This window comes from Mytilus edulis, chromosome 6, assembly GCF_963676685.1.
Source record: "Mytilus edulis chromosome 6, xbMytEdul2.2, whole genome shotgun sequence".
In the NCBI taxonomy this organism is placed as follows: domain Eukaryota; kingdom Metazoa; phylum Mollusca; class Bivalvia; order Mytilida; family Mytilidae; genus Mytilus; species Mytilus edulis.
The window spans coordinates 75,998,699-76,025,678 of record NC_092349.1 but is presented as its reverse complement, the minus strand read 5'-3'; the positions used below and the strand labels follow the sequence as shown (position 1 = coordinate 76,025,678).

General features: G+C 32.4%; 3 protein-coding genes and 1 long non-coding RNA gene across 4 annotated transcripts in view; 1 reads left to right on the top strand and 3 right to left on the bottom strand.

The window, feature by feature from the left end:
- Positions 1 to 26,980, bottom strand: part of LOC139526624 (uncharacterized) — a 119,920-nt gene that overhangs the window by 4,292 nt on the left and 88,648 nt on the right. The gene's annotated exons all lie outside the window — the stretch shown is intronic.
- On the bottom strand, positions 2,626 to 4,478 carry LOC139528446 (uncharacterized). Its single transcript, XR_011665594.1, has 3 exons — positions 4,404 to 4,478; positions 3,898 to 3,985; positions 2,626 to 2,859 (listed from the first exon to the last, which is right to left on the bottom strand). It is a non-coding gene; the product is annotated as an uncharacterized lncRNA (long non-coding RNA).
- LOC139528970 (filamin A-interacting protein 1-like) lies at positions 5,947 to 10,572 on the bottom strand. The gene is made up of 6 exons (XM_071325215.1): positions 10,524 to 10,572; positions 9,491 to 9,622; positions 9,095 to 9,226; positions 7,697 to 8,465; positions 6,725 to 6,802; positions 5,947 to 6,250 (listed from the first exon to the last, which is right to left on the bottom strand). The coding sequence occupies exons 1-6, from the start codon at positions 10,570 to 10,572 to the stop codon at positions 5,947 to 5,949; spliced, it is 1,464 nt and encodes a 487-aa protein (XP_071181316.1).
- On the top strand, positions 15,092 to 25,632 carry LOC139528969 (uncharacterized). Its single transcript, XM_071325214.1, has 10 exons — positions 15,092 to 15,122; positions 15,970 to 16,698; positions 18,013 to 18,599; positions 19,132 to 19,253; positions 19,639 to 19,730; positions 20,181 to 20,221; positions 20,848 to 21,009; positions 22,247 to 22,363; positions 24,356 to 25,012; positions 25,585 to 25,632. Exons 1-10 carry the CDS (start codon positions 15,092 to 15,094, stop codon positions 25,630 to 25,632), a joined length of 2,586 nt encoding a protein of 861 aa, XP_071181315.1.

Genomic DNA, 26,980 nt, shown 5'->3' with positions numbered 1-26,980 from the left:
GAGCTGTATCAATTATATGGTCATTATATGGTCATTTTAATTAATTTGCTGTTGACAAAACTTTAAAATTTTCGAAAAACTAAGGATTTTCTTATCCTAGGAAAAGATTACCTTAGTCATATTTGGCACAACTTTTTGGAATTTTGGGTCCTCAATGCTCTTCAACTTTGTACTTGTTTGGCTTTATAACTATTTTGATCTGAGCGTCACTGATGAGTCTAATTATGTAGACAAAACATGTGTCTGTCGTATTAAATTATAATCCTGTACCTTTGATAACTATTTACACCATTTGGTCGATGCCACTGCAGGAGAAAAGTTAACAGGATTTAAACCTTTTTACAAGTGGGGTGAGTTGATAAACCATTTTGGGACGTAAAAGTCAGACTAGTTTGTGAAAAAGTGGGGTGATTTGTCCTGGGTCCTTCTGAAACTAATTCAACATAGTAGTCTCAACTCAGGGTGTTAAAGTGAAATATAGATAGCAGACATATAGATATATTAACTCAAGTAAGGAGGTTTTGCTACTCTCTTTCATAATAACATGCTTTTTAAGAGACTGTAATATAGTGATAGTAAAATAATTAATATAAATAACAGAACTTACATGTATAACAAAAGTTACAGATCTGTCATCCTTGTTTATAAGATATAAAGCCATTAAAAATTTGGACAGGAATTATTAATTTTTTCTAACATTTAACATAAGTACCGTTCTTCTTTTAAAAACTTTAAAATAGAAACAAGGGTTTTATAAGATTTGAGATTATGGCTTTTTAAACTATATATATCAAATTTAAGAAAGGAAAAGTAAGGATCTGTGTGCAACATAGGATGAATGGATGGCTGGTTGACATCCAGTAGAAAATTAAATGCATATTTAGGACAGGAACATGATAATGAGATATAAATTCTAACCCTGCTGTGTTATTGGCCCACACTCTAAACAAGATATTTACATGCTTTTACAGTCTGCAGGATACATTTCACTCTAACTGACTTTGCTCTCACACAATAACACTGCATGTGTAGTGGAGGAGCAGTAAATACCTATAACTGAATCCATTTCTAAAAGGGAAAATGCATTCTTTTCCTCTTTGAAACATGTCAACCATTATACATTCATGTACTAGTTAAAATACCAATGCAGATCGACATATTTAACTGACTTCATTGCAAAGTTTGAATAATTTTGAAAATTCTAACACCCATACCATTGATATATCACTAGCAGTGACATTGAAATTTCCCCAAATTGTTTTTTGATAAATTATAACAGTTTTGTCTAACAGAATTGGAATCATTTTTAGATCGGTGTATACATATTTTGGTCATTGGACCAGAATATAAAAAAACGGGTAAGTTCTCACATTAAATATATAAAAGGTATGGCTGAATCCCTGCATGAACCCATCATTTGAAAACAACACAACAAACTGTTATTTGTATTTACTTGCATAAAACTGTTTATGCTTGAAAAAGTCTGGTCTCGAGACCAAAAACAGAAACACTTTGGACATTAGGCGTCAGCGCTAAGTTGTTTATATTTAACTAATTTAAACAAAAAAAATGTTACATTCACGCAGATGATAGAGCTGTTGTCCACCAGATTTTGGTCTATGGACCAACTAAACGAATGATATCAAATAAATTATTATCAATCTTATTTTTTCTGGTTCTTAGACCAAGAACAAAATTGAATGTAAAATATAATGCGTATATCGCTTTTTGGTTCTTAGACCAAGAACAAAATTGAATGTAAAATATAATGCGTATATCGCTTTTTGGTTCTTAGACCAAGAACAAAATTGAATGTAAAATATAATGCGTAAATTTGCTTTTTGGTTCTTAGACCAAGAACAACGTGAAAACGTTACTCTAATCACACTTATTCATAGATTAGAAAGGTACATACAGTACATGTATATCATAATCAACCGGTAACATTTTCTTTTTCAAATATTCAATAAGAAGATGTGGTATGATTGCGAATGAGAAAACTCTCCGCAAGGGACCAAATGACATAAAAAAGCTATAGGTTTACTGTGACGTATGGCCTTCAAAAAAGAGCAAAATCCATACCGAATCTTCAACAATAAAAGGCCCTGAAATGATGCATATTTCTGGTAAACAAAAACGTGTACCATACCAGTCGAAGTATTTATTTAAAGATGAATTTCATATAAATGTTTCTTTTTTCAGATCTATTGATTACATTGAAATTGCATATTACTTTGGAACTCTTTATTTGAAATTAGATTTATTTTTCTAACGATTTTGTGAACCGGTCGTATGTATCTGTCTTTAATATTGAAATATGCGTTGTAGATACTAATTCGCTTCATCTAAGATGGTAGAACACTTAAAGTCAATGATATTTTCATATCATTTATCAATTAAACATCGCCATCCAACTTCAAATGCAATTAATAAGCACAATGAATCAAAACGTGACTGATTATAATTATTATTATTGGTATTTTCCATTGCTTTCTTTTTGTTTTTCGCAAATTTCTGGTGTAAATGATAAAGAAATCCCCATCTTTGTCACAATGACTGCTGTAAATTCCTTACGCAGAGTAAAGCTATATGATACTTTCTATGACAATAATTAACAACTACGCATTATTTACAATATCTATATTATTTCTATAGGGACAACAATAATAATTCAAAAAACACATGTTCGTCAAATATTTCTCCACTTTGGCTAGCAAGTGCATCATAGTTTTCCTCCAATGATGGTCATTCTTCTTTGTTTCAGCTAATCGATCTATTCTGTAGAATTTTTTTCCGCTCTCACATACTTTAAGGGGAGATCTTTGACAAATTTATCAACATCATACTTTACTTCATAGCCTGTAAAAAAATCATTTTTTTTTAAAAAGATCTGAGTCTTAATGAATAATAAATTGTGGACTATTTTACTTGAATGTTGAAACTATAATGATACTAGTAAAGAGTAACTGACTTCGATTAATAAGATGTATTTTTGTCGGTTCAAAATAGTACCCCTGGCCATATAAATTACTGATAAATACAGGAGTATGTGTGATTATATATTATATAGCATGTAATGCTTTTATCGGTACTTTTTCAGATAGATTAAGTGTCATAAATCCTGGTTTTAGAATACATGACTACATGCCAATATCTTCTGCTCTGGTCCTTGTTAAATTAAGTATTAGATTTGTGAAGTCAAATATGCTTGACCTAACCTTAACTTTGACCTAGACTTAATGTGACTTAATGTTTGACTGAATGTTTGACCCTAACTGATCAACTGATTAACCGGTTTACTGGTGCAACTACTGTTTCTTTCATAAAAAAATCAGCATATTGAGTCTTTGGATTATTATCTTCTCGACCATTATGAAGTCCTTTTTATAAAAAAAAAACTCATTCGCAGTTAGCTCATTTTAAAGAAAACATTATAAAACGTAAAAAAAGTGTGACAAGCCTAAAAAATGACGTCCAATGGGAAATAGTACAAGCATGTTCAGGACGATGCAACGCCTAAAAGTAGTACTTTTGAAAAAATTCTGTATTACCGTAAATTTAATACTTGGCGTTCTCTTTGCAAATGGATTTAAAACAAAGTTCATAAACTAAAAAAGTTTATTAAATAAATATATACCGAAACGATAGTTTAGTACAAGTGCTCCTCTGTAAAAATAAACGTCGTCTTTTTTGTTGAATTGTTTCATCAGGATAGCTACCATGAATTGAAAACTTTTACTAATATGATTATTTTTCAACTTATATGTACATGTGTTGATTGAGTACAAAACATTTCCACTTTTATTTCTTTATACGACAGAATTATCTTTGTACAGTCTGATATTATATCTGATAACATTTGCCCTCCAAATTTTGTTTTCATAAAACAGTACTTACCTTTTCCTGTCTTCATTAGTATTTTTGCAGTATACCAACACTTGTCTGGATACCAAAATGCTTCAACAGACGTACCAACTTCAAACTCCTACAACATAAATGAAAAATAAGCATCTTACAACTGCACAAAACATATGATAGAGTTTATACCACACCGTGTATTTCTTTGTGTCTAGACCCGAAAGATTGACAAGGTTTAAAGACATGGCCGACTAGTCTCCACCTGTCCAGCAGTTAAACTCGTCCTAAAAGTAGGTTAAAAATATCGTACAACATGTATTGTCGTTATCTGTAAACCTTTTAGCAAATCTTCTATGAAATTACATTGCCAGATTTATCAGTTTTTTTCAAAATTGCTCTGGATAGAAAAAAATATTAGAGAGGCAGAAATGTCCAGAATGTTCAAATTTGCCCACTGTCTATTTACGCCAATACTGTCCAGAATTATTCTGTAATCAGAGATTTTGTTATAGTTGTTTGTACACATTTTTTATTCTTTTATTTACCTTTGAACTCATCCTTCTTTTCTTCTTGTTTAAGTTGTCACTGTGACTGCAGTCATTTTTTAGTTTTTGTTTTGGAGCCAAATCTCTACCAGATACCTGTAAATATATACAAATATGTTGTGTATATCTTTTTAAGAGATATTATGAAAAGTTTTCTAAAGACAATGGCAAGTCACAGACAGTTACAGTAATATGTAGTCATCAACAGCAAACAAACTTAATATACAAATCTATATTGAACAAGAATGTATCCAAAGTACACGGATGCCCACTCGCATTACCATTTTCCATGTTGAATGGACCGTGAAATTGGGTAAAAGATCTAGTTTGGCCTGAAAAGTTTCAAGTTGATTGGACTTTAACTTCATCAAAAACTACCTTGACCAAAAACTTTAACCTGAAACTCACACTTTTAATTTGTATGTTCAGTGGACCATGAAAATGGGGTCAAAAGTCTAATTTGGTTTAAAAATAAGAAAGATCATATCACAAGGAACAGGTGTACTAAGTTTAAAGTTGATTGGACTTCAGCTTCATCAAAAACTACCTTGACCAAAAACTTTAACCTGAAGTGGGACGAACGGACGGACGGACGGACGGACGAACGAACGAACGTACAGCCGGAAGGATGCACAGACCAGAAAACATACATGTAATGCCCTTCTACTATCGTAGGTGGTGCATAAAAACTTAACGTAAACTTGATATAGACTGATATAGATAATAGTTGATGAAACAAACGTGACGATACACACGTTGGAACTAAAATTTATAATAAAATATAATAAAAAGGAAAAACTGTAAAATTATCCAATGAAAATCATTCATTTGCAAAGCAAATGCATATGAATAACAGAATCAGACCAAATTTAAAAAATGAGAAATTATGAACACAGGGGTCAACATTATTTTGTAACTTACTTCTAAAGAAGAATTACGTACGAAACTCAACACATCTTCCCGATTTTAAGTTAATTACGTTCACTCAGACCAACAAAGTGAATATCATTTGTTGAACAAACAATTAACAAAAATTAAAGGACATTTTTTTTTAATTGTAAGGTAAATATATACGTAGGTTATAAAACTTACAACAGAGTTGTCTACTTGGCTTTTGTGTTTTTCAATATGTTGACATCTACTAGATTCTTCAAATTCCTGAACTTTCTTTTCTAAACAAGCTTTTGCTTCTTCCTGTAAAAACATCATTGTTTTCAGAGTTTGCGTATTGAGAACATTTGAATAAGGAATATTTTCTTATTATGTTTAAATACAAGTACATAACATGTAAGATGTTTCTTGTATAAATTATTTTTCTTTGTTGTCTCTGGTATTTATTCTAAGCTGGTAAATATGTTTGATTAATTATGTAATGCAAGATCAAGATCATCAGACTGCATGGTCAATTGAACAACTCTTTATGCATCATTAATGTGATCTGATAACTATCGTAAGTCTGTTGCAGAATATTATTCCATATATCATCAACAAAATAATAAGCGTTTTGTCAAAAGGGCTATTACAGCCCTAAAAAACAGAGTACTCAACTTAACAATTTATTGTACATTTCTTCCAGGGTTTGGTATTTTGTTTTTTCAACTTGTAGCAGATTACTAGATTTTTCATTTTTATCAATCTGCTTATCCAAGACAACTTTGAGTTCATTCTCTGATCTCCTCAGTTGCTGTAATTTAGTTTCAAGTGCACTGCATTTTTTCCTTTCTTGATTCAACAATGTCTCGAAGTCCTCTGTTTTCTTTTGTTCTTCTGTCAACTTTGATTTTAATGTTGATGAAGTAGTTGCCAATTTTTCTCTTTCGGCAGTCAGTTGTTTTATTTTACACTCACTAGATAAATATAATGAAATGCTCAATAATTTAATGGGTTAATTCAAATAAGCAAAGGCACATTTTAAATACTTGTAATGGAGGAGGAGTGAACTATTCTCTTATTACTACAGTTAAACCAGCTTTCAACAGAATATTGAGAGTCTGCAGGTATATAATATTGAAAAGTTTCATCAACAAATTAAAACCTTAAAATTTAAAAAAATATCTCTTAACAGTTATTAACAAAAGGACAGTTTTGAAATAATATCGTAAACTAAAATAAATCAAAATGGCAGTTTTGTGCCGCCAGTAGGAATTTATAATTTAGATGCACGTTCGGAAATGCACCAAATGATGTTCAAACATTAAAGTACGCAATCATATAAATCAATGATATTTGGAAATCCCGTGAAATGATAAAACTGAACAAAATATTGTCATAAATGGATGCATGAAACTTATTCTGTATGTTCGTTTAAAATGCTAACATACTTTTCATTGATCTTTCTGTCAACATCTGACGGATCTGCTTTCGTTTTCCCAATCGTTTTCTTTCGATCTGAACTTACACTACAAAATAAATCCAGTGATATTATCTAAGTCGGTAACTTCATTACTGATATACATGTACGTACAGTGTCAGCTCTTTTCTGTAATATTTCAATATACCGGTTTTTTTTTAAATGAAAGGTGGGCTTATTACCATAAATATCGATTAGATCTTTGAAATTGCACTTTAGCCCAATTATACATTAAAAACAAAAAAAAAAAACATAAGTTTACAAAATTACAAGGCTGCAGTCTACATCAACCACCAAATACCCGACCTATCAAGAAGGTTGACGAGATGACTTTGCGATTGACATTTCATAAATACATTTTTGGGGGGGATTTAGATTAAACGAAAGATCTTTGGTAGTCTTTGTATAACTTATTCACAAGATGTATATAATGGAAAATTAAGAGCTTGATAAAGTGCATGGAGACCGCCTATATTTTTAAGGCTATGTGTTGTCTCTAGATAATTTTAGTTTATTTGTGTCGTTTGGTTGCTGTCTCTCATTAACATTGCCTGTACATTTTTTTTATTCTTGTCTTGGTGTTTATTAGGTTTTTTTTTGTGTTTTGTTTTCGTGAACAATTTTATAGGTGATAAATTTTTAAAAATTGGTGTGTACATTCCTTTTTTCATAACTCATTTTTAATATCATAATATTACAAATGAGATTCCTCAAGGTTAATGAAATGCTCCAATTATTCCTTAAACTGTGAATTAAATTACGAAAACCACGGTTCTTTTTTTTTTAATAATATTCCCGATATAACGTAAATGTATGCTGAATGCCTTTTTTATGAAGCATATTTTACAAACCAAGTTACAAATATAAAATCAAGTTTTAAGAAAATCATGTAGTGCAGTGAATTTTTTTTCCAGTACACACGACATGATTTGCATTTATTTACCTTTCTACTTCTCTCTTAAATACTCTCCAGTCTTTTGTCTGTAAAGTTTCTTCCAAAATATGTATTTGGTTATCACTAGAAAGCATTGAAAAATCTCTCAACTGTGTAATCTTTAAGGATCCTCTTGGAGTATTTCTAATTTCATTCATTTCGAAAGCGGAACAGAATTCTAAAAATTTTCTCCATACGGAATCCTTTGATTTTGCAATTTTTAAAACAATCTTGTACTTGTTATGAAATTCTTCCGCCTTTCTGTCCATCCCTAGAATAGTACATATAATATCTTTCCATTGCTTTACTTCACTACTTTGCATGCAGCTAATATCTGTATCTCCTACTATTTTTGTTGCTTCTTTTCGAAACATCTTTACTAAATCAACAAAACTTGTCGGTTTTCCTAATGTATTAGATGCATTGTGTTCATACCCTAATTGTAGCGCCAACTCGTCTGGTAATTTGTTGTATAACCGACATGTTACCATGCTAATAGGCTTCGTTTGGCTTGCGAATAAACATTGTAGCGCATGTCTTGTATGATTACCACCTAAAGTTTCAACTGCTACTTTGCCAGGTTCTTGAAGAAACTTTGACAAATTACCTTTATCAGTAGTAACATCGCCGACAATGTTGCCAATGAGAATTGTATGACACATTTGCTGATTTTCATAAAATTGTTTTAGACAGTGAGCATGTTTCGTGTCCAGATTTCGAAAACAGCGATCATCGGCAGGTATAACTAAGTTCTGAATATGTACCTTTAATGCGTCTCCTAAAAGAAAACAAATGCTATCACTTTAGAATGGAAAATCAACAATTCAAATAACCCGAATAATCCAGTCGTTATATTACGATCACTTTGATCACTTCAGGAGGACAATGACCGTAAGGGGGCGCTGTAATTTTTCGAGTTCAAAATATATAAAAAAAAATATGTTGTTCACTTAATGAGCAAGTGTTTGAACATTTGATGTAAAAGTAATATTTCTGAAGTTGATATGGTTATAGTTTCCAGTACCCGTATATGCAATAAAAAAAAATAACATCCTCGGAGAACTTGCCTCTGGAAGTGATCCTTGTAATCGTGTGTTCGATCCCCAAGTTTGTTCAAAACTAAGACTTGCACATTATTTTTCTTAAATGGTCATTAAACAAAAACAGCAACTAGAGATAAAACATGTTTGGCGATGTCAAAATAACAGACAAGTATAAAAAAAGAAGATGTGGTATGATAACCAATGAGACAACCCTCCACAAGAGACCGAATGACACAAATTAACAAATATAATAGGTCACCATACGGCCTTCAACATATAGTCAGTATAAAAGTTAATATTAAAAGTTTCTATACTTCATACCATGAGTAGCGCCTATTAAGAGAATGAAGATGGTATATCATACCTATTAAATAATCGTCCAAAATTGACTGCTCCACTGTAACTGGTGTGCTATCGGAAGCGTCTTCTGTATTTATGTGCGCTTCAGTGCAAGAACCCACGCTACGTCCTAGAATATCTTCAACTGTCGATGCATCTGTTGCAAAAGAAAAATATACATAAAATTTTCGCATCGTAATTATGGTTTTTATTCAAATAGTAAATAATTTTCATTAACATTTTTAACTTGTTCTTGGTCTCTTCCAGTTTTATTGTAAAAGCATATATATTAAGTGCAATAGATTTTATATTACTTGCATACATATCTTATTTACTATTGATTTTTGTTTGCCGAATTCACATGACTAGTATTACGAAGCAGCAGATCAATTGTTTGCAAGAAGGAGGATTAAAAAAATACCTTCAGAACTGTCCATTGGTGACAATAATTTCTTTTGGACTGGTGATTTTTGCGTCGAGGATTTTCTTTGCACATTATCCAATGTGTTTACATTGTCGTCAGTGCTGGTTAAATCCTCCCCTCCTGGTACATCTATTCACAGAAAAAAAGCATTATCTTGAATTAGATGTTTCGTATTTGTCACAACAAAAGAATGGAACTTTGCAAACACAATTATTATAATGTTAATTTTAATGTATGTTTTGTAAAAAAAAAAATCTTCAACAGATACCAAATTTCTTGTATCATTTTTGTCCGGATACTCGAACAAAATCATAACGTCCGCGTCATGTTTTATGCTTTAGAACTAAGTTCAACGAATAAAATTGACCACATGACTCATATTATGATTCAGTGAATAGTAAAAAAAACAAACTCTTAATTATAACAGAAACAAAAACAATCTCTGTTGCAAGAAGTCGGTGTGGCAGGAAAACTGGAAATTCTGGTACGATAAGGCCTGTTTTTGGCCCCCCTATTTTCTCATTTTTCAAATTCTGTTTTAGAAAGCTACGTCTTATGTTAGAATATTCCCTGAGGTTTGAATGTTTGTTTGGATGAACTTCAAAACCACTAATACTAGCAACTGGGTAAGGTGAGTGAGTAAACTTCCTTTTATAATTCAAATATTGTAATTATCATTCACTTAAAATTGCAGGTCTTCCGTACAACGAATTTTTAGTTTTTAGGTGCCTGCGCCAACGTGGCACAGGATTTTTTTTAATTCCAATGTCATGTCATAACAGTTTTTGCTGTCTAAATCGCCATTATTTTCTCCGGCGCGTGTTAGATTTTTTATAGAAACAATGCCAAAGAATCATTTGGCGTTTTTGATACCTTTTTAACCCAGTAATCTCAACCATTTTCTAAAATTAATGGTTTTGAAGTTCATCCAAACAAACGTCAACGTGATAACAAGCTTTCCAAAACAGTTTTTGAAAAATAAGAAAATAGGGGGAGGGGCCAAAAAACGGGCCTTATCGTACAAATGTACCTCGTCTTTTTAATGATTGCACTTTTGTCCGTATAGCCGGCCTGTCCATTATTGTTGAAGATTGTACGGATACAGCCCCCCCCCCCCCTTTTGAACATTGTACATGTATTATGGGGGTTTGTGCAGAAAAGCGAAGATGCAATTTAAAAAAAAATATTCGTAAATGTAATACGGCGATAATAGAACCTCTAGAATCGTTACTTGTCATCTCACATACGCATACTAGTATACTATAACTTCTTTTATTTATAAAATATGAATTAATATTATAGGGTTATTGCAAAAATATGAATTAATATTATTGGTTATGGTAAGAGTTTTTCAATCCGAATTTTATCATATTTATGGATTACTTTAGTAACTTGATTTCACGAAAGCGTGTGTAAATATCAAATATGTATTAAAAGAATCACATCTACCTGAAATATTCATATTAACTTGGTTCTCCGGCTGATCAATGTTATCTGTTGAAGATGTCTGTAGCTGATAATTGTCTACGTTTGCTGTAAAAAATTATATAGTTAAAACTTGTTTGCTACAGTTATATTCTTCAGTAAAAAAAACGACAAGTCCAATTGGACAAATAAACACAGAAAAGCACTCACACGCACCCCACTAGTACATTGTTGTAGGCAAAGACAGCCAATAACCCACCCCCTTTTACCTTTTTTTCTTTTCCCCCTCCTATCACGAAATAAAACACATACAAAGACTTGACAAATATACGAATAAAAGCTCATTGATATTATCATGCCAAGACATTGCCTCCGTTGAAATTTTACAAACATCCCATAGAGCAAATAACACGGATGATTAATATTGACCATTTGGTATATAAGCGTCACGTACATGCAGTTCATAAATTAATTTGTTGAATACAATCAAATATTTAACTACAAGTACCAGCGGGTGCCGTAGGAGGTCCAGTGGAGTTTGGAGCGAGGATTACTAGTCATGGAAATACGGTATTATCAATGTTTGTTCATGGTAGTCATTTTTTTAAAAACAATATCAGCCTCTTGACATCGCCAAAAATTCAATGTTTAAAATATATACGACAGCAACTAAGGCCTTAGTTTGATTAAGGATGTTCGCTTCTCTTTTTGACAATAACTAGCTTTTTGATCAACTGGTATAAATTGATAGTATATTAATAACTGAACCTAGGCTAAAAAGCAGGAAAAAATAATAGGTCCGCGACTTTGTTTTTAAGATATAATCAATTGAAAATTTTGCGGGAAATGATTCTCTCTTAGAATGCTCACACATTTAAAATTGGTACCTTTTTTTCTTTCAAACACTATGAAAAAATAACAAGAATTGTATAAGATTTTCATGAATGACTAGTTTAACTATATGTAATAAAAATATGAATAAAAAAATAAGGGTTGGTAGTGTATTTTTTTTTTTATTGGTACTACATGGATAAAACTAGAGGATTCCGAATATCGGACAAAATGTCAAAATCAAGAGTAGCAGTTGGCAATCCTCGGAGTTACCGCTACTCTCCTTCTATCTTTAGATGGAGGTACGGAATCGGCCGAGTTGTGACGAATGCAAGAGAAGCAAATACTCATACACATACTATGTACTCATGATACAAGAACAACACACACATTTTAAATACATTTCTCACCTTTCAAGGAGTTCCATATTTTCATAAAACCTGAACGAGTCTTGACAGCTGGCCCAAAACCAAGACCTTCGCATAAGTTTTTCAAACTATACATTTTTGCTTTTCCAGATTCATATGTAACCTTAAATTATAAGAAAACATCATGTTTTTGTGAACGTTGACAGACATTGAACATGAAGCCAACAGTCGTATTTCTGTATTGACGAAAACTAATATACATGTATTGATTGATAATGTGTTAAGTCTAAAATAAAAACAAATGTGAATTGTATGACCGTTCCACAATAAAATGAACAGTTGTTACTTCACAAGAGTAAATGTAATAAAGAATATGCAGCTTATTGATGGATTAACATTAATAAAAGTAAACTTCATTCTGAAAACGAGAGTTGAGATATTTATGTAGAGAGATGTACAAGATCAATCAATGATTTTGTTTAAAACACTGACATGATGTCAAGGAATTCAAAATCTAAATGTACTTGCCCTAACATTTGAAGATGTAATTCAACAATGTTCAATACAGAAGAAGAAAACAGTTTTACTATTTCAGTTTATATTTTTAGAGTTTCCTATGTTTACAACTCCAAAACAATGTGTTAAGAAACAATAGTATACATGTAGTACACTAATTGTGTTAGTGACGTCCTTAATATAAGTTAAATGCAACTTTTAATAGAAAGTTATCTACTCTATACTTAAAAGTATCTCTTTACTTTTATGTATTATTTTGATTTGAATATTTTTATTTGCATTCAATACAAGTTTGTTGAGCTTGTAGTTTTTTTTCCGATGGCTTTTCTTATCCACAATTGACCAAATAAAATTGTAAATTACTAAAATGTTTATATAGTCACCTTGATAATTCCAAATTCTCTTGTTGTTCCAACATTGTCGATGTCCTCAAAATATCTACCATTTTCCTCTACACAAAGTCTTCCGTTTTCAATCATGATTTTCCATCTCTCTGAACCCGACATTATTGCGTAATATGACCGTTTGATCTCGATTTAGAAGAAAAAAAATAGTGGACTGCTACAATGTCACACCACTGGTTATATTTAATCGCATTGCGAAGCCACGCCTGCTAGACACGTGCGCATTTTTTACATGTATATTTTTAAACCATGTGTTTCTTACTTTCCAATTAGAACATAATGGACTGCTGTATTTTTTTATCGGCTTTGTGTTTAAGCGTGTTGTTATCTGTTCAAACTTTGAATGGTGTCAAGACGAATATAAGAGAGAACTGCAACCCAGTTTCAGAGGTAAGTCAATTTGAAATATTCATATCTTTAAAAAAATAAAAAAAAAAATGATTAATTCAAAGATATAGAGGTTCACATATATTATTATAATTAAAATGTTTTAAATATTCATGATCAAAGACTTCAAGATACATTTGGGTAGTTATTGGCGGTTTTTTTTAAAAAACCGAATGTATACTCTACAGAAAAAAGAGGGGTGTAAGGCGTTCGCTTATATATACTTGGTTCGGTCACATTCTAAAATTGCCTGTCCCTATTCGTGAACCTGTAATTCAGTGGTAACGTTGTCGTTTGTTGCTGTTTTACATATTATTTTGTTCGATCCTTATTTTGTACATAAATTACGCCGTTAGTGTTCTCGTTTGAACTTATTAACATTTGTCTTGTTGAAGGCCGTATGGTGACATATAGTGGTTAATGTCTGTGTAATTTGGTCTCTTGCGGAGAAATGCCTTTTTTGTAATTATACCGCATCTTCTTTTATTATGATTTATTGTTGTGATTATATCTTTCACTCCTTTTTAATGAATTTAACATATTCAATGCAGACAGATCATACAGTATATATCACTTTTCTTTGGGTATGCTTTAATATTTAGTAGATAAGGGAAAATTAGTGGACCTTATTAACCTAATAAATCAAATAAAGGTTAATCTGGTATTCTTGAGGATAAACATCGATTTGCTAGTTACACGTGGGTAGCAAGACTAAAATGTTTCCTTTGTTTTTTTATATATACAAAAAAAATTTCATGGGAACTGTACATGTTTGTACCTTCCTATCCTATTTTCGACGTTCCATATACAATTTCCTACGGCCTGTGACGCTGAGCTTGTTTTCAGTCACAGGACTGATATCAAATGATAAATTTCAAAAGTATGGGGTCAGGAGCGGACATCTAATAAAAAACCACTTAGACAAGTTTATCAAGTTACGAATTTTCACAAAACAGACTTTAATATAATCCTGTTAATAGTAACGTATTAATCCTCCTAAATGTTATAATTGGAGAGCTAATCGCATTACATGTAAGTGTTTTCTTGCTTTGAGGATGTGATCGCGGGTGAGATTTTTCGTTATAGATCGGAATACTTAGTATACATACATTACTTTTACGGCAATTTTCACCACGGGGCGCAGATTCTGTAACATTTTATCTGGACATTGCATAACTTAAAAGCTACGATCCACACATTCAGTGGGATTACGTCTTAAGCAGTGGTGATTGTTTCTTTGCTATTTGTTTTAGCTATACTGTAACAACTGTTTAATAAGCCTATATAATATTGTATAAATAAAGCAAGACGACAACTCTAAATAAATAAAAAAAAAAAAAAATAGGTAATTTATTCAGACCTACAGTTACTTTTTTTTCTATATTCCAGCACATGCGATAAGATTTTTTTTAATGCGCTCGTATTGCTAACCCCCATTTCCGTATTTTCCATGTAGTGTTTTAAATTAGTTGGTAGTTGTTTGTTTTTTAATTTCTTTTTTGCTATGGTATACAGTCGGTACTTATTTCCAACTTATGACCTATCGTCATCTGAATAATGGATATTATTATATAAAGTGATTTCACTCTCCGTATGTACATGTGTAAATAGTATTTTATTTCATATTGTTTAGTGTATTATATCTAAGCATGTTATAGTCTCTGATAATGGCTCTCAATTTATTTAGTGTTAGTTCAAGTTACAATGTATTTATTTACATGTACTTGTTGAGGGATGAGACTTAAATAAGACATTCAATTGAATTGTGTATGTTAAATTAAGAAGAAAACGTCACAATTAACTTTTCAACCAATCATTTGCCGAGAACAGATTTTTCAATAGTGAGGAGAATTTTTTTTTCTCACACCGGTCAGGAAATGTGAAAATAGCACCAAAATTAGAGAACGACCATTAAACTTCAAAGGGGAGGGGATTATGATTTGTTTTCCTAAAAAATATATGCTGATCCCAAATTTGATTGATTTTTTTTGTGTGAGGCCGTTGACAACAAAAATTAATTTAAATCCATCTGATTTCCCTCATAGCTTATATTCATTATTGAATTTTGAAGAAGATAAATTTTGATTGATACATTGTAGCGCAGAGGACCCCCCCCCCCTTTTTTTTTTGCCCTACACTCATTTACGTAAAGTAAAACGTAAAGAATTCAAAACTATCAATAGTAAAACAGTCATGCAATACAGTTTCAAAACGTTTACACTATATGTATGCAGTATATATATATTAATTTTATCACTTAGTCTATTCAATATTCATACGTTACAAGGCTTCATCAGCTTTCTGATTTTAACCGTATGAATATATATACGAGTATAAGAGATCGTGGGTATACATGAAAACAGAAACACAACACAAACTGCCGGAGTTCAGCGAATAAAATACGGCTACAAATATCCATTGTCACTTTTAGTTTATGCTCATAATAATCGATTGAACGATGTGACTGTTTTCGCTGATGCATCGAGCGCTACTGATGAATATACATTTGTAAATTCAATTAATCTTGTCGGTTCTCATTTTTTAGAATCAGCGGAAAACTCAGTAGTGTGTTTAAATTATACCGAAAAACACGGGGTAAATTTAGGAGATTCATTGTCGGAGCTACATAATTTAGGGGATTCGTATAATCTTGGAGATTCTGATTTACATAATCTTGGACAGTCTGATTCATATTGTTTTGGAGACTTAAGCAACACTGCTGAATCCAGCCTGTCGTTGATTCTAGAAACAAAAACATTAGAGTCATTTGAAGAGTATGCAGTAAATTATGACACAACATTAAAATCGCCAAACAAAGCTTTAATGACCAGTACACCAAGAAAAATACCAGTGATTAGTGGGGTGGCAGACATATCAGATGATAATTATGACTTTGGACTGTTTGATTATTCCGTAAATAGAACTTTAATCGAGTTAGAACCAACGTTCGGAATTTCCAGCAGTGAACATGAAAGTTCTTGTTATATGGGTTCAGAAATTAGCACAAAACTGAGATGTAATATTTGCCCTTCGTCGCCTTATGAATTCAACGAAGATGATACGGAAACACTTCATCTAGCATCAACCGAAATACTGTCACTATCTTCTGGTTTTGAAGGAACTTCATATCTTGCTAGTTCTCGCTCAGAAAGCAGTATAAATGAAAATGTTTCAGTGTATTCAGATGCATCAATTGGTATGACAGAAATGTATCATGATGTTAGAGCTACATTTCCCCAAGAAGAAACAAAACCTTTGCTTGAATCGCAATCACGTAAGTGTTTTTTTTTTTGTTTGTTATCATAATAGAGATAGAAAGATGTGGTATGAGTGCCAATGAGACAACTCTCTATCCATAAGTTAGAAAGTAATATAGAATGACATTCAAAACAGTGTGGCTGTGGCCATTGATTGACACATTAAATTCATCCATTGACTGGGACAATTTACGTGAACGTTTGTCTGTAACGTCCACTGTTCACGACGTACCTACGATAGACATTTAAACTGTGGGGTCACCAACGGTTTCTTAACGCCTTTACTTATAAAATAATTCGAAAAATTAATCAGGAATAACCTTTATGTTTTGATTTATATAATTGGTATAAATCAAAACATCGTGTTATTTCTGATTAATTTTTCGAATTACTTTATTAAGGTGTTGAGAACATTTGGTGAAGAACCTTTGGTGACCCAATAGTTTAAGTGTCTTTAAAAAGTACATAGTGAGCAGTGGTTGTTACAAACAAACGTTCACCTAAATTGTCCCAGCCAATGGATGAATTTAATGTGTCAATCAATAGCCACAGCCACACTGTTTTGAATTTCATTCTAAAGAGAAATATGACTTGCCTTTGCTCGACAAACGATAATACACTTATTTCAGTACATTAAATGGTTGTGAATTTCCTTAATAAAATTTGGTGTTTACTAGCATAATTAGAAACGTTTCAACTACCTTAGGCAAAGTTGGCGTTTGAAGGATTTGAAGGATTTTGGCTATTATTTTTAAGTGATTTTTTTTTATTAAATAGCTATTCAACTGTATCGTTTTTATGCATCGAAGCTTTGTGAGTTCTTGGTGGAGGTTAATCTAGAAAAATGCATCGGACGCATTTAATTTATTGCGTATTGTTTTCGTGTTTTAAAAGAAGAGCAATGATTTGTACTATCCTATTAAAATCTGTCATGATTTGAGAATAATGTTTCAATGAGTGCTCATTATGGCTAACGTTAATTGATGGTCTTAAAGGTTCATGAGATATTTTGTGAAGGTCAATTGTTCTTTATCAGTATTCATATGTTACATATTGTTCGTTAATCTTTTCTTTAGTCAGTTGATTAAATCACATGTGGTTGAAACACTTACGGTTAATTGCATGTTCAAATACATAAGATTGATTGATTACGTTTGATGATCAAATAGCTTTAAGTAAAGCGGGAAAAATAGCTTTAAGTAAAGCGGGAAAAATAGCTTTAAGTAAAGCGGGAAAAATAACAAAGAGAGCTTAAAATAGATAAAAACAAATAAATACATAAAATTAGTGTTTTAGTTTATTAACAAAACTATCATATCACATTTTTGTAGATCCAGAGAGAAGTCGTCTCCTTGCTCGTCATACAAAAGTAGCAAGTATTCAGAAGGATTTAAAGTCATGTAGGCGCTGTTGTAGTAAAGTTTGTACGAAGAAATTCTCTCTTGTGGAGGTTAAAAACATGCGATTGGAATTCTGGTCAAAGACAATAAATGGTCGCAACCAGTGGTTATTAAAAAAGTTCTCTGAAACTAATATGGAGTATACACCATACTTCCGTATACAGAACGGACATGTCGTTTGTCCAAAGGCATTGATGAGAATGCTTGGAATTCACAAAAATTTCTATTACTCTAATAGAAAAAAGTTCATAGGAGGAGCACGTTTTTCTGTATCGGAGAGACACTACTGTGCCAGCATAAAATCACTCCAAGCTATAAACTGGCTGGAAGAATACGCTACATATTACGTTGACAGGATGCCCGACTGTAATACACTCTTACTACCTTATCGGACACGACAGTGCATGATTTATATAAGATATAAAGAAGATATGAAGGAAAGATCAGAAGAATTTTTAATGCCATCAGCCTTCTACGGAATGTGGAAAAAATATTTACCCAATCTTAAAGTCAAAAAGGTATAAATTAAAACAAACAAGTTAGGCACAAATCTTTAATCAAGTTAAAACTTATATTAAAAAAAATAAGGTCTGAAACGTGTATGTTCCTTTGCGTGAAAAAAATGGTACCAATAATTGTTATTCCATTATATGGGGTACATTATGAAACAAAGGTGATGCTGTAAACCAGGACATATTTTGGACAGTTTAATATTAACCAATTTCACTATAATTGTATATGCAGAGGCGGATTTAGGCGGCCCCCTTTTCTTGGAAAATTTGGTTGATTATATAGGGAATCATTGAAGCATGACCAGAGCTGGCCCCCTCTTAGGCAGTCAGTCGACCCCCACTTATGAAATTTCTGGATCCGCCACTGACTTGATTATTCGCAAAACGTTAACTGTGGATTTAACTTATAAATTCAGACTTCTTACGTATATGTAGATGTGAAAGTGCAACTAAAATAGTTACAAATTAGTCATTGGTATGTAGCGCAAACATTTGCCAGTATATGCTATGTGTATTGTAATTGTATTTACACTTTCAGACCAATTCCTTTTCGAAATGCACAGTATGTACAAGTTTGGAAAGACAGATAGAGACCACGCATGATCCAGTGATGAGAGAAAAATTGCGAGCTGAACGAAGAGAACACAATAGCAGACAGATGTATGTATAAAATATGCAATTAATAAATATGACATCAAAGTCAAGTTATAATATATACTACACATAGAAGAATATAAATTTACTATAGCTACAGCCAATAATATTTATCGACCGTGTCCTGTTGTTTATGTTTGTGTGTTACATTGACAATGTCTGTATATTAATGGTAAGCTGCAGGTCACGATAAGAAGTTTTTTGTCGAGTGAGCGCAGCAAACGAATTCAAAAAGCTCCATATCGTATCTAGCAGCTGATATTTAACAATATGAATAAAATTAAAATCTGACAATCAATTTATCGGGTTGTATTTGTGGACTTTGCTTGCTACTAGAAGCAAGCTGAACAGCAAACTAATATTTTAACATGTTTAATTTCTATTTTTGCAGGTTAGAAAGAAAGTACTATTACACAAAGAAAAACGCTGCAAAGACATCCCCATCACAATATTTAAGCTTAATTATAGATGGAATGGATCAGTGTAAGTTATGATCTACGGCTAAATATTTGGACTTTTTAGAGAAAAATGAGTCGACCGTAAGATTAATGGTCGGTCATTTTTGTAAAAGTCAGTTAAAATTGCGTCAGTTTTGTATAAGTCGATATACTATTGACTCAGTTTGCCAATTTCTCATTGCCTTTGAGCATCTGATAACTTTAAAGGCATAACCAATAAGATCTGGAATGAACAGAAAAAACATTGAAGTTAAAATCTTTTCTATTTTGTTCAAACTAATGAAACGAATTCGATAAGGAATTATTTTTTTCCGCTTTTTTTTTGTATTCCAAATGGGAATTTAACTGTGATGTTATTCTATTAAATCAAATTTGGATGACTGAAATGACAATTTAAACAGTTTATCAGATTGCCTATTTTTTTCATAATTTTACCTATTTATAACATGAACTTTAAATTTTGTTTTCATTGTAGCAAAAACGAATCTTCCTCATTTTGTTGGTCGAATGGCAAAGGTAAGTTAGGTATTTTGTATAACAGAAAATTCCCTCTTCGGAAATGTACGAACATCATAGTTTTCTTCCGATTATAGAGTTTGATGTGGAACTTTGGAATTATTCAGACATTATTTTGTATCTTTTACCATGCAAACGTTTTCTTTTAAAGAGCACCAGAGGTTAAGCAACCAACAATAAATCAATCTATCCATTTAGAGCGATTTTTTATGTACAATTAATTTATCATACTAAGCTTTTATCTCATTGCAAGTTTTTAGACGGCAGTTTGAGAGGAATTATTCGCGAATTTACGACCACGCCACAACTGTAAATTAAATGACAGATCCATACAGTCATACGCGACATTGTACCTCCATTTTTTTAAATTAGAATTTATGTACCAAGCTACAAAAATGTAGGAATATGGCAATTGTGTTTCGAATTAACTTGTTCCGTACACAGCGTTTGATTTTGTCAGTTTTTTACAGACTTCCTCTTTTTAGTATGCCTTGTAAATCATTTTTTATTATATTTCTTTAGTATAGTAAAAAAAATTAATTTAAAACGAATCTATATCTGTATATATCTTTTACTTTGGTCCTTACATATATATGTAGTTGTCTTATTGACACGTTTTAGTGCAGGCTGTGAATAAAGTTGATCAACTAACGACACATGTCACCGGAGTTTTAGCTCATGGACAAAATAAATTTTTCACCTTTCTCGACTGGAACCAATATGCGCACGACTCTAACCTGACCATGAATATCCTTATGCTAATTCTTCACCAGATTTCAAAACTTATGGTAAGTAAAACACTTCACAATTTAAACGTATGATCAGGCAATACATGTGTGACCTCGGGTGGGGTGAGGGTGGTGATGAGCACTCCCTATACTATATACAAAGTGATAGAGCGTGCCGCTTGAATTGGTCACATTTCCAGCTTGAAAATATATGAATATCTTTGAAAACAATCGGAAATAAGGTCAAAAGAGTTCCAATTACTTGTTATATGACACGCCCTGTATTTTTTCACATCAAAAAGTCTCGCTGTAGGTAAACATGACATAAGGAATAGCTGATTCTCAGATTTGAACTCCTATGAACACATCACACAAAATCATACCAATAAAAAGTTGCATTTATCCTAGGCATTATATGAAAAGTAATACATTTTTTGAATCGAAAGTATTATGTAAAGAATGAGATAACAGAATCCAAGCGGCACACCATATCAATTAAGTATTGAATTGGTTTCGAGTTTTACTGTTATCCACATTTCTACATATCTTTTTAATTTGTTAAAAATAATTAATCTATACACCCAAAACAAATAAGTTCGTCTGATTAGCCATATAATTTGAATGACAGAGTTTTATGCTTTTTGAATGGTTAATTGTTATATATTTAACATAACAAGAATGTGTCCAAAGTACACGAACGAACGAACGGACGGACGGACGGACGGGCTTACGGATGCACAGACCAGAAAACACTATGCCCCTCTACTATTGTAGGTGGGGCATAACAATTGCCATTTTAACTTGTTGCCTTTGAAATCGAGTTAATGTGCCCCCAAAAAGTTTTATGTAAATCCGTAATTTTTCCATAAATTGAATTCTTTTTTATTATAGATGATTATCATTAATAATCTCGCTGCATTTTCATTGACGGTCTGAATTGTCTTCTTCGTAGACACTCGTTTAATAATTTAAAAAGTAGAACATCTCTTTGTCTGAATAGGCTGATCCGAGTTGACTTTGTAGATGGTTTGAGTTGATCTATGGACAATCCCAGTTATCCTGCACCGTTTCACATCCACGAACTTATCTAACGAGCCCTTAAGGATCACACACATTCACAAACCCTTACGATTTGGTCATTTTGCGACAGTTTTGACAGTTTTAATGAATTGTTCGGGAGCCATTTACGGATTATTACGAGTGATTATAAGAAGTTTATTATAAAACGATGTGTCTATAAGGTAAAACTGTGGTAAGATACTATACTGAAGTAATTTTATGATTATTGTTCTTGTAGGGTAACAAGTTACCGCCTATTTTGTACTTGCAAGCAGATAATTGTTGGCGGGAAAATAAAAATCGATATGTATTGGGTTTTTGTGAACTCCTTGTTCACCAACGCATTTTCAATGAGGTAAGTTGCAATTTACAAATCATTGCGATTCTTGTTACTTTATTGAAAGGAACAGTTACCCGGTGGTTGTGTGGGTATATATATGAGCGTGTGCACCCTTAAAGGTGAAAATAGTTTTACGCAAAAAAAATATATATATTCCTCTTACCTCCGCTCGGCAAATTTGTTGAGGACTTCCTCTTCACTTCAAGAAATAAGTATTAGCTATTGCTAGATTTAAACGGTGTGGTTATTTCAAGATTTAAAACGGTTTGGTTTAAGGGTTAAAACTGTGGGAAGTGTTAAACATAATGTATAGGCAGATCCAACCGGGGGAGGGGGTGGGTATTGGATAATTATAAGGTCCTGTGATCCCTCAAATCCTTGAAAATATAGTACATTAAAATTCATCAGCACTGAATTCTTATGTGTTATTATTACTCGAGAAATAAATACAATGATTTGCTTTATTCGAAATTGTATGGTCTTGAGGGGCGGCAGGACATTTTTCGGGGTGTTTATAAGCTCGGGATTTCGGGATTTCGGGATTTACGCTTTGGGGACCCGGGAATTCTCTTTCCGAAGTTTGGGATGTCGGGATTTTTTTTTTTAAATTCGGGACCTCGGGATTTCATGTTTTTAAGCCCGGGATTTTGGGATCAGAACCGTCTTCCCCCTTCTTTTTCACGAGGAGGGACTATAAATGTAGGACTGGACTTGAAAAACGTAGCCTCTTGTTATACTATATTAATGGTTTGTATATATTTCTTCTCTAACATATAATCTGTGACATCTTAATAAGGATTAATTATCTTGTGTCAACAATAATTCCACAGATAAAGATGCTAACCACATGGGGTCATTCACATCAAGTAGATAAAAAGAACAGTGCACAGTATATACATATACATTGTATCTTACCAGACTATGAAAATATATGATCAATTGACACATTAATTATTGCCTATCCATATAATTACCTCTGAAATTGCACACATGTATGTATCATTGATTATAGTTTATACATGCTAATGGTACGTCTGTCTGTAAAACATTCATTTACAAGACCCCCTTTTGGGGATTTTTTGTGTGACTTTTGGTTGATCATGTAAGTTATGATGCCTGTAATATAAGGTTTTAGCATGGAAGTAAAATACTTCTACGATTTTAGTTAGAAATGTTTTCCCAGTGAAACTTATATTGAATAGAAGTTATATCTTAATGAATTAGGTGGAACTTTTTTCTAACCAGAGAGCTAACACACACATCTTGAAAATAGGCTAGTTGACTCACAGTTTGTATAAGTACATGTACATCTGTTTAGAAAACGTATTATAGTATACCGCTGAACGTTAGTCCGTCCGTCCGTTGTCAACATGTCGGATAATAACAATCTGCATCAAACATTATTTATATAGATCTGTCTACGTGAGTCTCTTTCTTTTTTTATGAATTTTAGATTTTACGTGTTCAATTAAGTTATAGGAATTTTATCCATTTAAAAGGGGTATTTTCCAGTGTTTTCGGATAATAACTGTCAAATGCTTTGAACATTTTTCATGATACTTTGGTGAAGTTTATTGAAGTATGCTATCGATTTTATATATTATGGCAATTACCGTTCCTAGTTGTGGGGTTTTAGTCATAAAGGGATGGGGATTAGTCAGTTTTCGGACAACAACTCAAAAAGATTTCATGAAACTTTTGAAGGCTGGTTTATATCTATCAATATAACATCCCTTGAATTTTTTTTTTTTTATATAGATTTATAACATGACATTTAGGAGTACTGGAACTTAATTCTTTGAAAATACTACGGGCGTATCACGTGCTCTTTATTCATATACATTTTGAAGTTTACTGCCTTTCAATACGATGGGTATTGTAAACTCTTAAAATACAAGCAATTTGGCATTTTACACACTTATAATGTTAGTTCTTTCTAGCATTACAGGTTAGCGTATTTAAATCACCAATTATTTTACTGTTACAAATAGCAAATTTTCTTTTCAGGTGCATTTATCATTTTTACCAGTAGGACATACACACGAAGATGTGGATGCTGCTTTTAGCCGAATAGCTGAAACTCTTCGTAGGAATGATGCTGAAACAATGCCTCGTCTGAAGGAGATGCTTCCGAACGTTAAGGATATAGAGGCTATTTATGACATTCGTTCATGGATAACATCAAGCCTTAACGACATTCGTAAGCATACTAAACCTTTGCATTATAAGTTTATCCGGGATTTAGCAACACATAATGTGAAAATGCAGTACAAAGCTTTCCAAGACAGCGAATGGAAAACTGAACATGGCATTATTCAACTAATTTCCGGGAAACCTAATTTACCAAAGGGAATACCAAAAGTTATCAATCCTCAATTCGAGAAGATAGATATAAATAAGATCAAATCTAGAATACCACAGTGGCAATGTCTATTCACTGATCAAATAGAACATACAGAGCAAAAGTGGTGGGGAGGATTTCTTGGACATCTAGAAAAAATTAGAGACAGTCTGCCATACAGAAGGACAAAAGTTCTATCAAAGGCAAAATGGATTCTCCCTTTGTTACCCAAACAGCAATTGAAAAGACAAAGACCATCCGTTGATCAAGACATTCCAGCAGAACTAAGGAGATTATTGGAAAATGAGCGAGAGGAATGTTTTGTAAGTCGGTCTAGTTCTTATCTATATAAGTTTTCACATTTCTCATTTTATATATTAATCAATTTAATCTCTAGTTTCATTGTATTGGAATAAAAAAGTAAAACAAATAGAGCATCACAATATAAATAATGCTTTAAGTCGATGTGAAAAGTTTGTCCGTATATTATGCTTTCCAGAGTTCATTTAACTAAAAGATAAGACATAGTTTATCAATATAGGACACAAAAATACTATACGTCACGAAATAAAAACCAAAGGAACAGCGCTCTACGTTTTTCATTTGAAAGTGACAGTGAACCTTCAACATGGAGCAAAGTATAAAAAAACAGTCATATCGCTCCAACTTTAGACCGACCCACTACACATTTTAATACTTGTTTCTGTGGAAATCATTGCAATGTTTAAAAGTCGATCACGCTACTAAATGTGACCTTTTTTTTTCGCTATCGTCTTCTGTTATATGTTAAGTCAAAGATCAATTATTTAAAAATCTGCATTCGATGTTATTTTCAAAATGTAGAAACGTGATTTGTTCAAACAAACTACAATGTATATGAACTCGTACATTTCAGGTGCAAGTACAGCCAAAACAACAAAAAAAAGACATCAAAAGGAAATAGAAAAGAATCAGAAGGTATTATGTAATTTGTATTTTGTTCTATCATTTGAGAAATTTTAAGTATATTGGAGGGTAAGTATGCCCAAAAAGTATCGTTTACGATCGCGATAATTGACAATAAAATTGAGAATGGAAATGGGAAATGTGTCAAAGAGACAACAACCCGACCAAATAAAAAACAACAGCAGAGGGTCACCAACAGGTCTTCAATGTAGCGAGAAATTCCCGCACCCGGAGGCGTCCTTCAGCTGGCCCCTAAACAAATATATACTAGTCCAGTGATAATGAACGCCATACTAATTTCCAAATTGTACACAAGAAAATAAAATTAAAAATATACAAGACTAACAAAGGCCAGAGGCTCCTGACTTGGGACAGGCGCAAAAATGCGGTGGGGTTAAACATGTTTGTGAGATCTCAACCCTCCCGCTATACCTCTAACCAATGTAGAAAAGTAAACGCATAACAATACGCACATTAAAATTCAGTTCAAGAGAAGTCAGAGTCTGATGTCAGAAGATGTAACCAAAGAAAATAAACAAAATGACAATAATACATAAATAACAACAGACTACTAGCAGTTAACTGACATGCCAGCTCCAGACTACAATTAAACTGACTGAAAGATTATGAAATCATCATATGAACATCAGGCACAATCCTTCCCGTTAGTGATTTAGTATCATACCATCATAACATATATGAGAAGAACATAACCCGTGTCATGCCAACAACTGTTTTTAGAATAAATGTGTTTAGTTCCGATGCAAAGACCTTATCAATGACTCAATATTAACGCCAAAATATGCAATCTTTAATGACTTGACAACAGTATCGTAATTATATCCCTTCTTAATAAGTCTATTCAAAGGTTTTGTAAGTTTCTGAGGTGAATACTGACACCTTTGTGCTTTATAAAGAATATTTCCATAAAAAATTGGATGTGAAATACCTGAACGTATTAGAAGTCTGCATGTTGAGCTATATTTACGAATGATGTCTTTATACCGATGATAAAATTTAGTAAATGTTTTGACTAGTTTGTGATATCGAAAACCCTGGTGTAATAATTTTTCAGTAATACATAAATTTCTCTCGTTAAAATCTAAAACATTGTTACATACACGAGCGAATCGTACAAGTTGAGATATATAAACACCGTAAGATGGTGACAAGGGAACGTCACCATCTAAAAACGGATAATTAACTATAGGAAATGAAAAATCATCGAATATTTCCGTGAATAGTCACGAAGGTATCGCCATTTTCAACCTCATATTGATATCTTCCTTTAAAGCTGAAGAAAAAAAGATGAATATGCATTAAGCAAATTTAGGTAAATATATCGT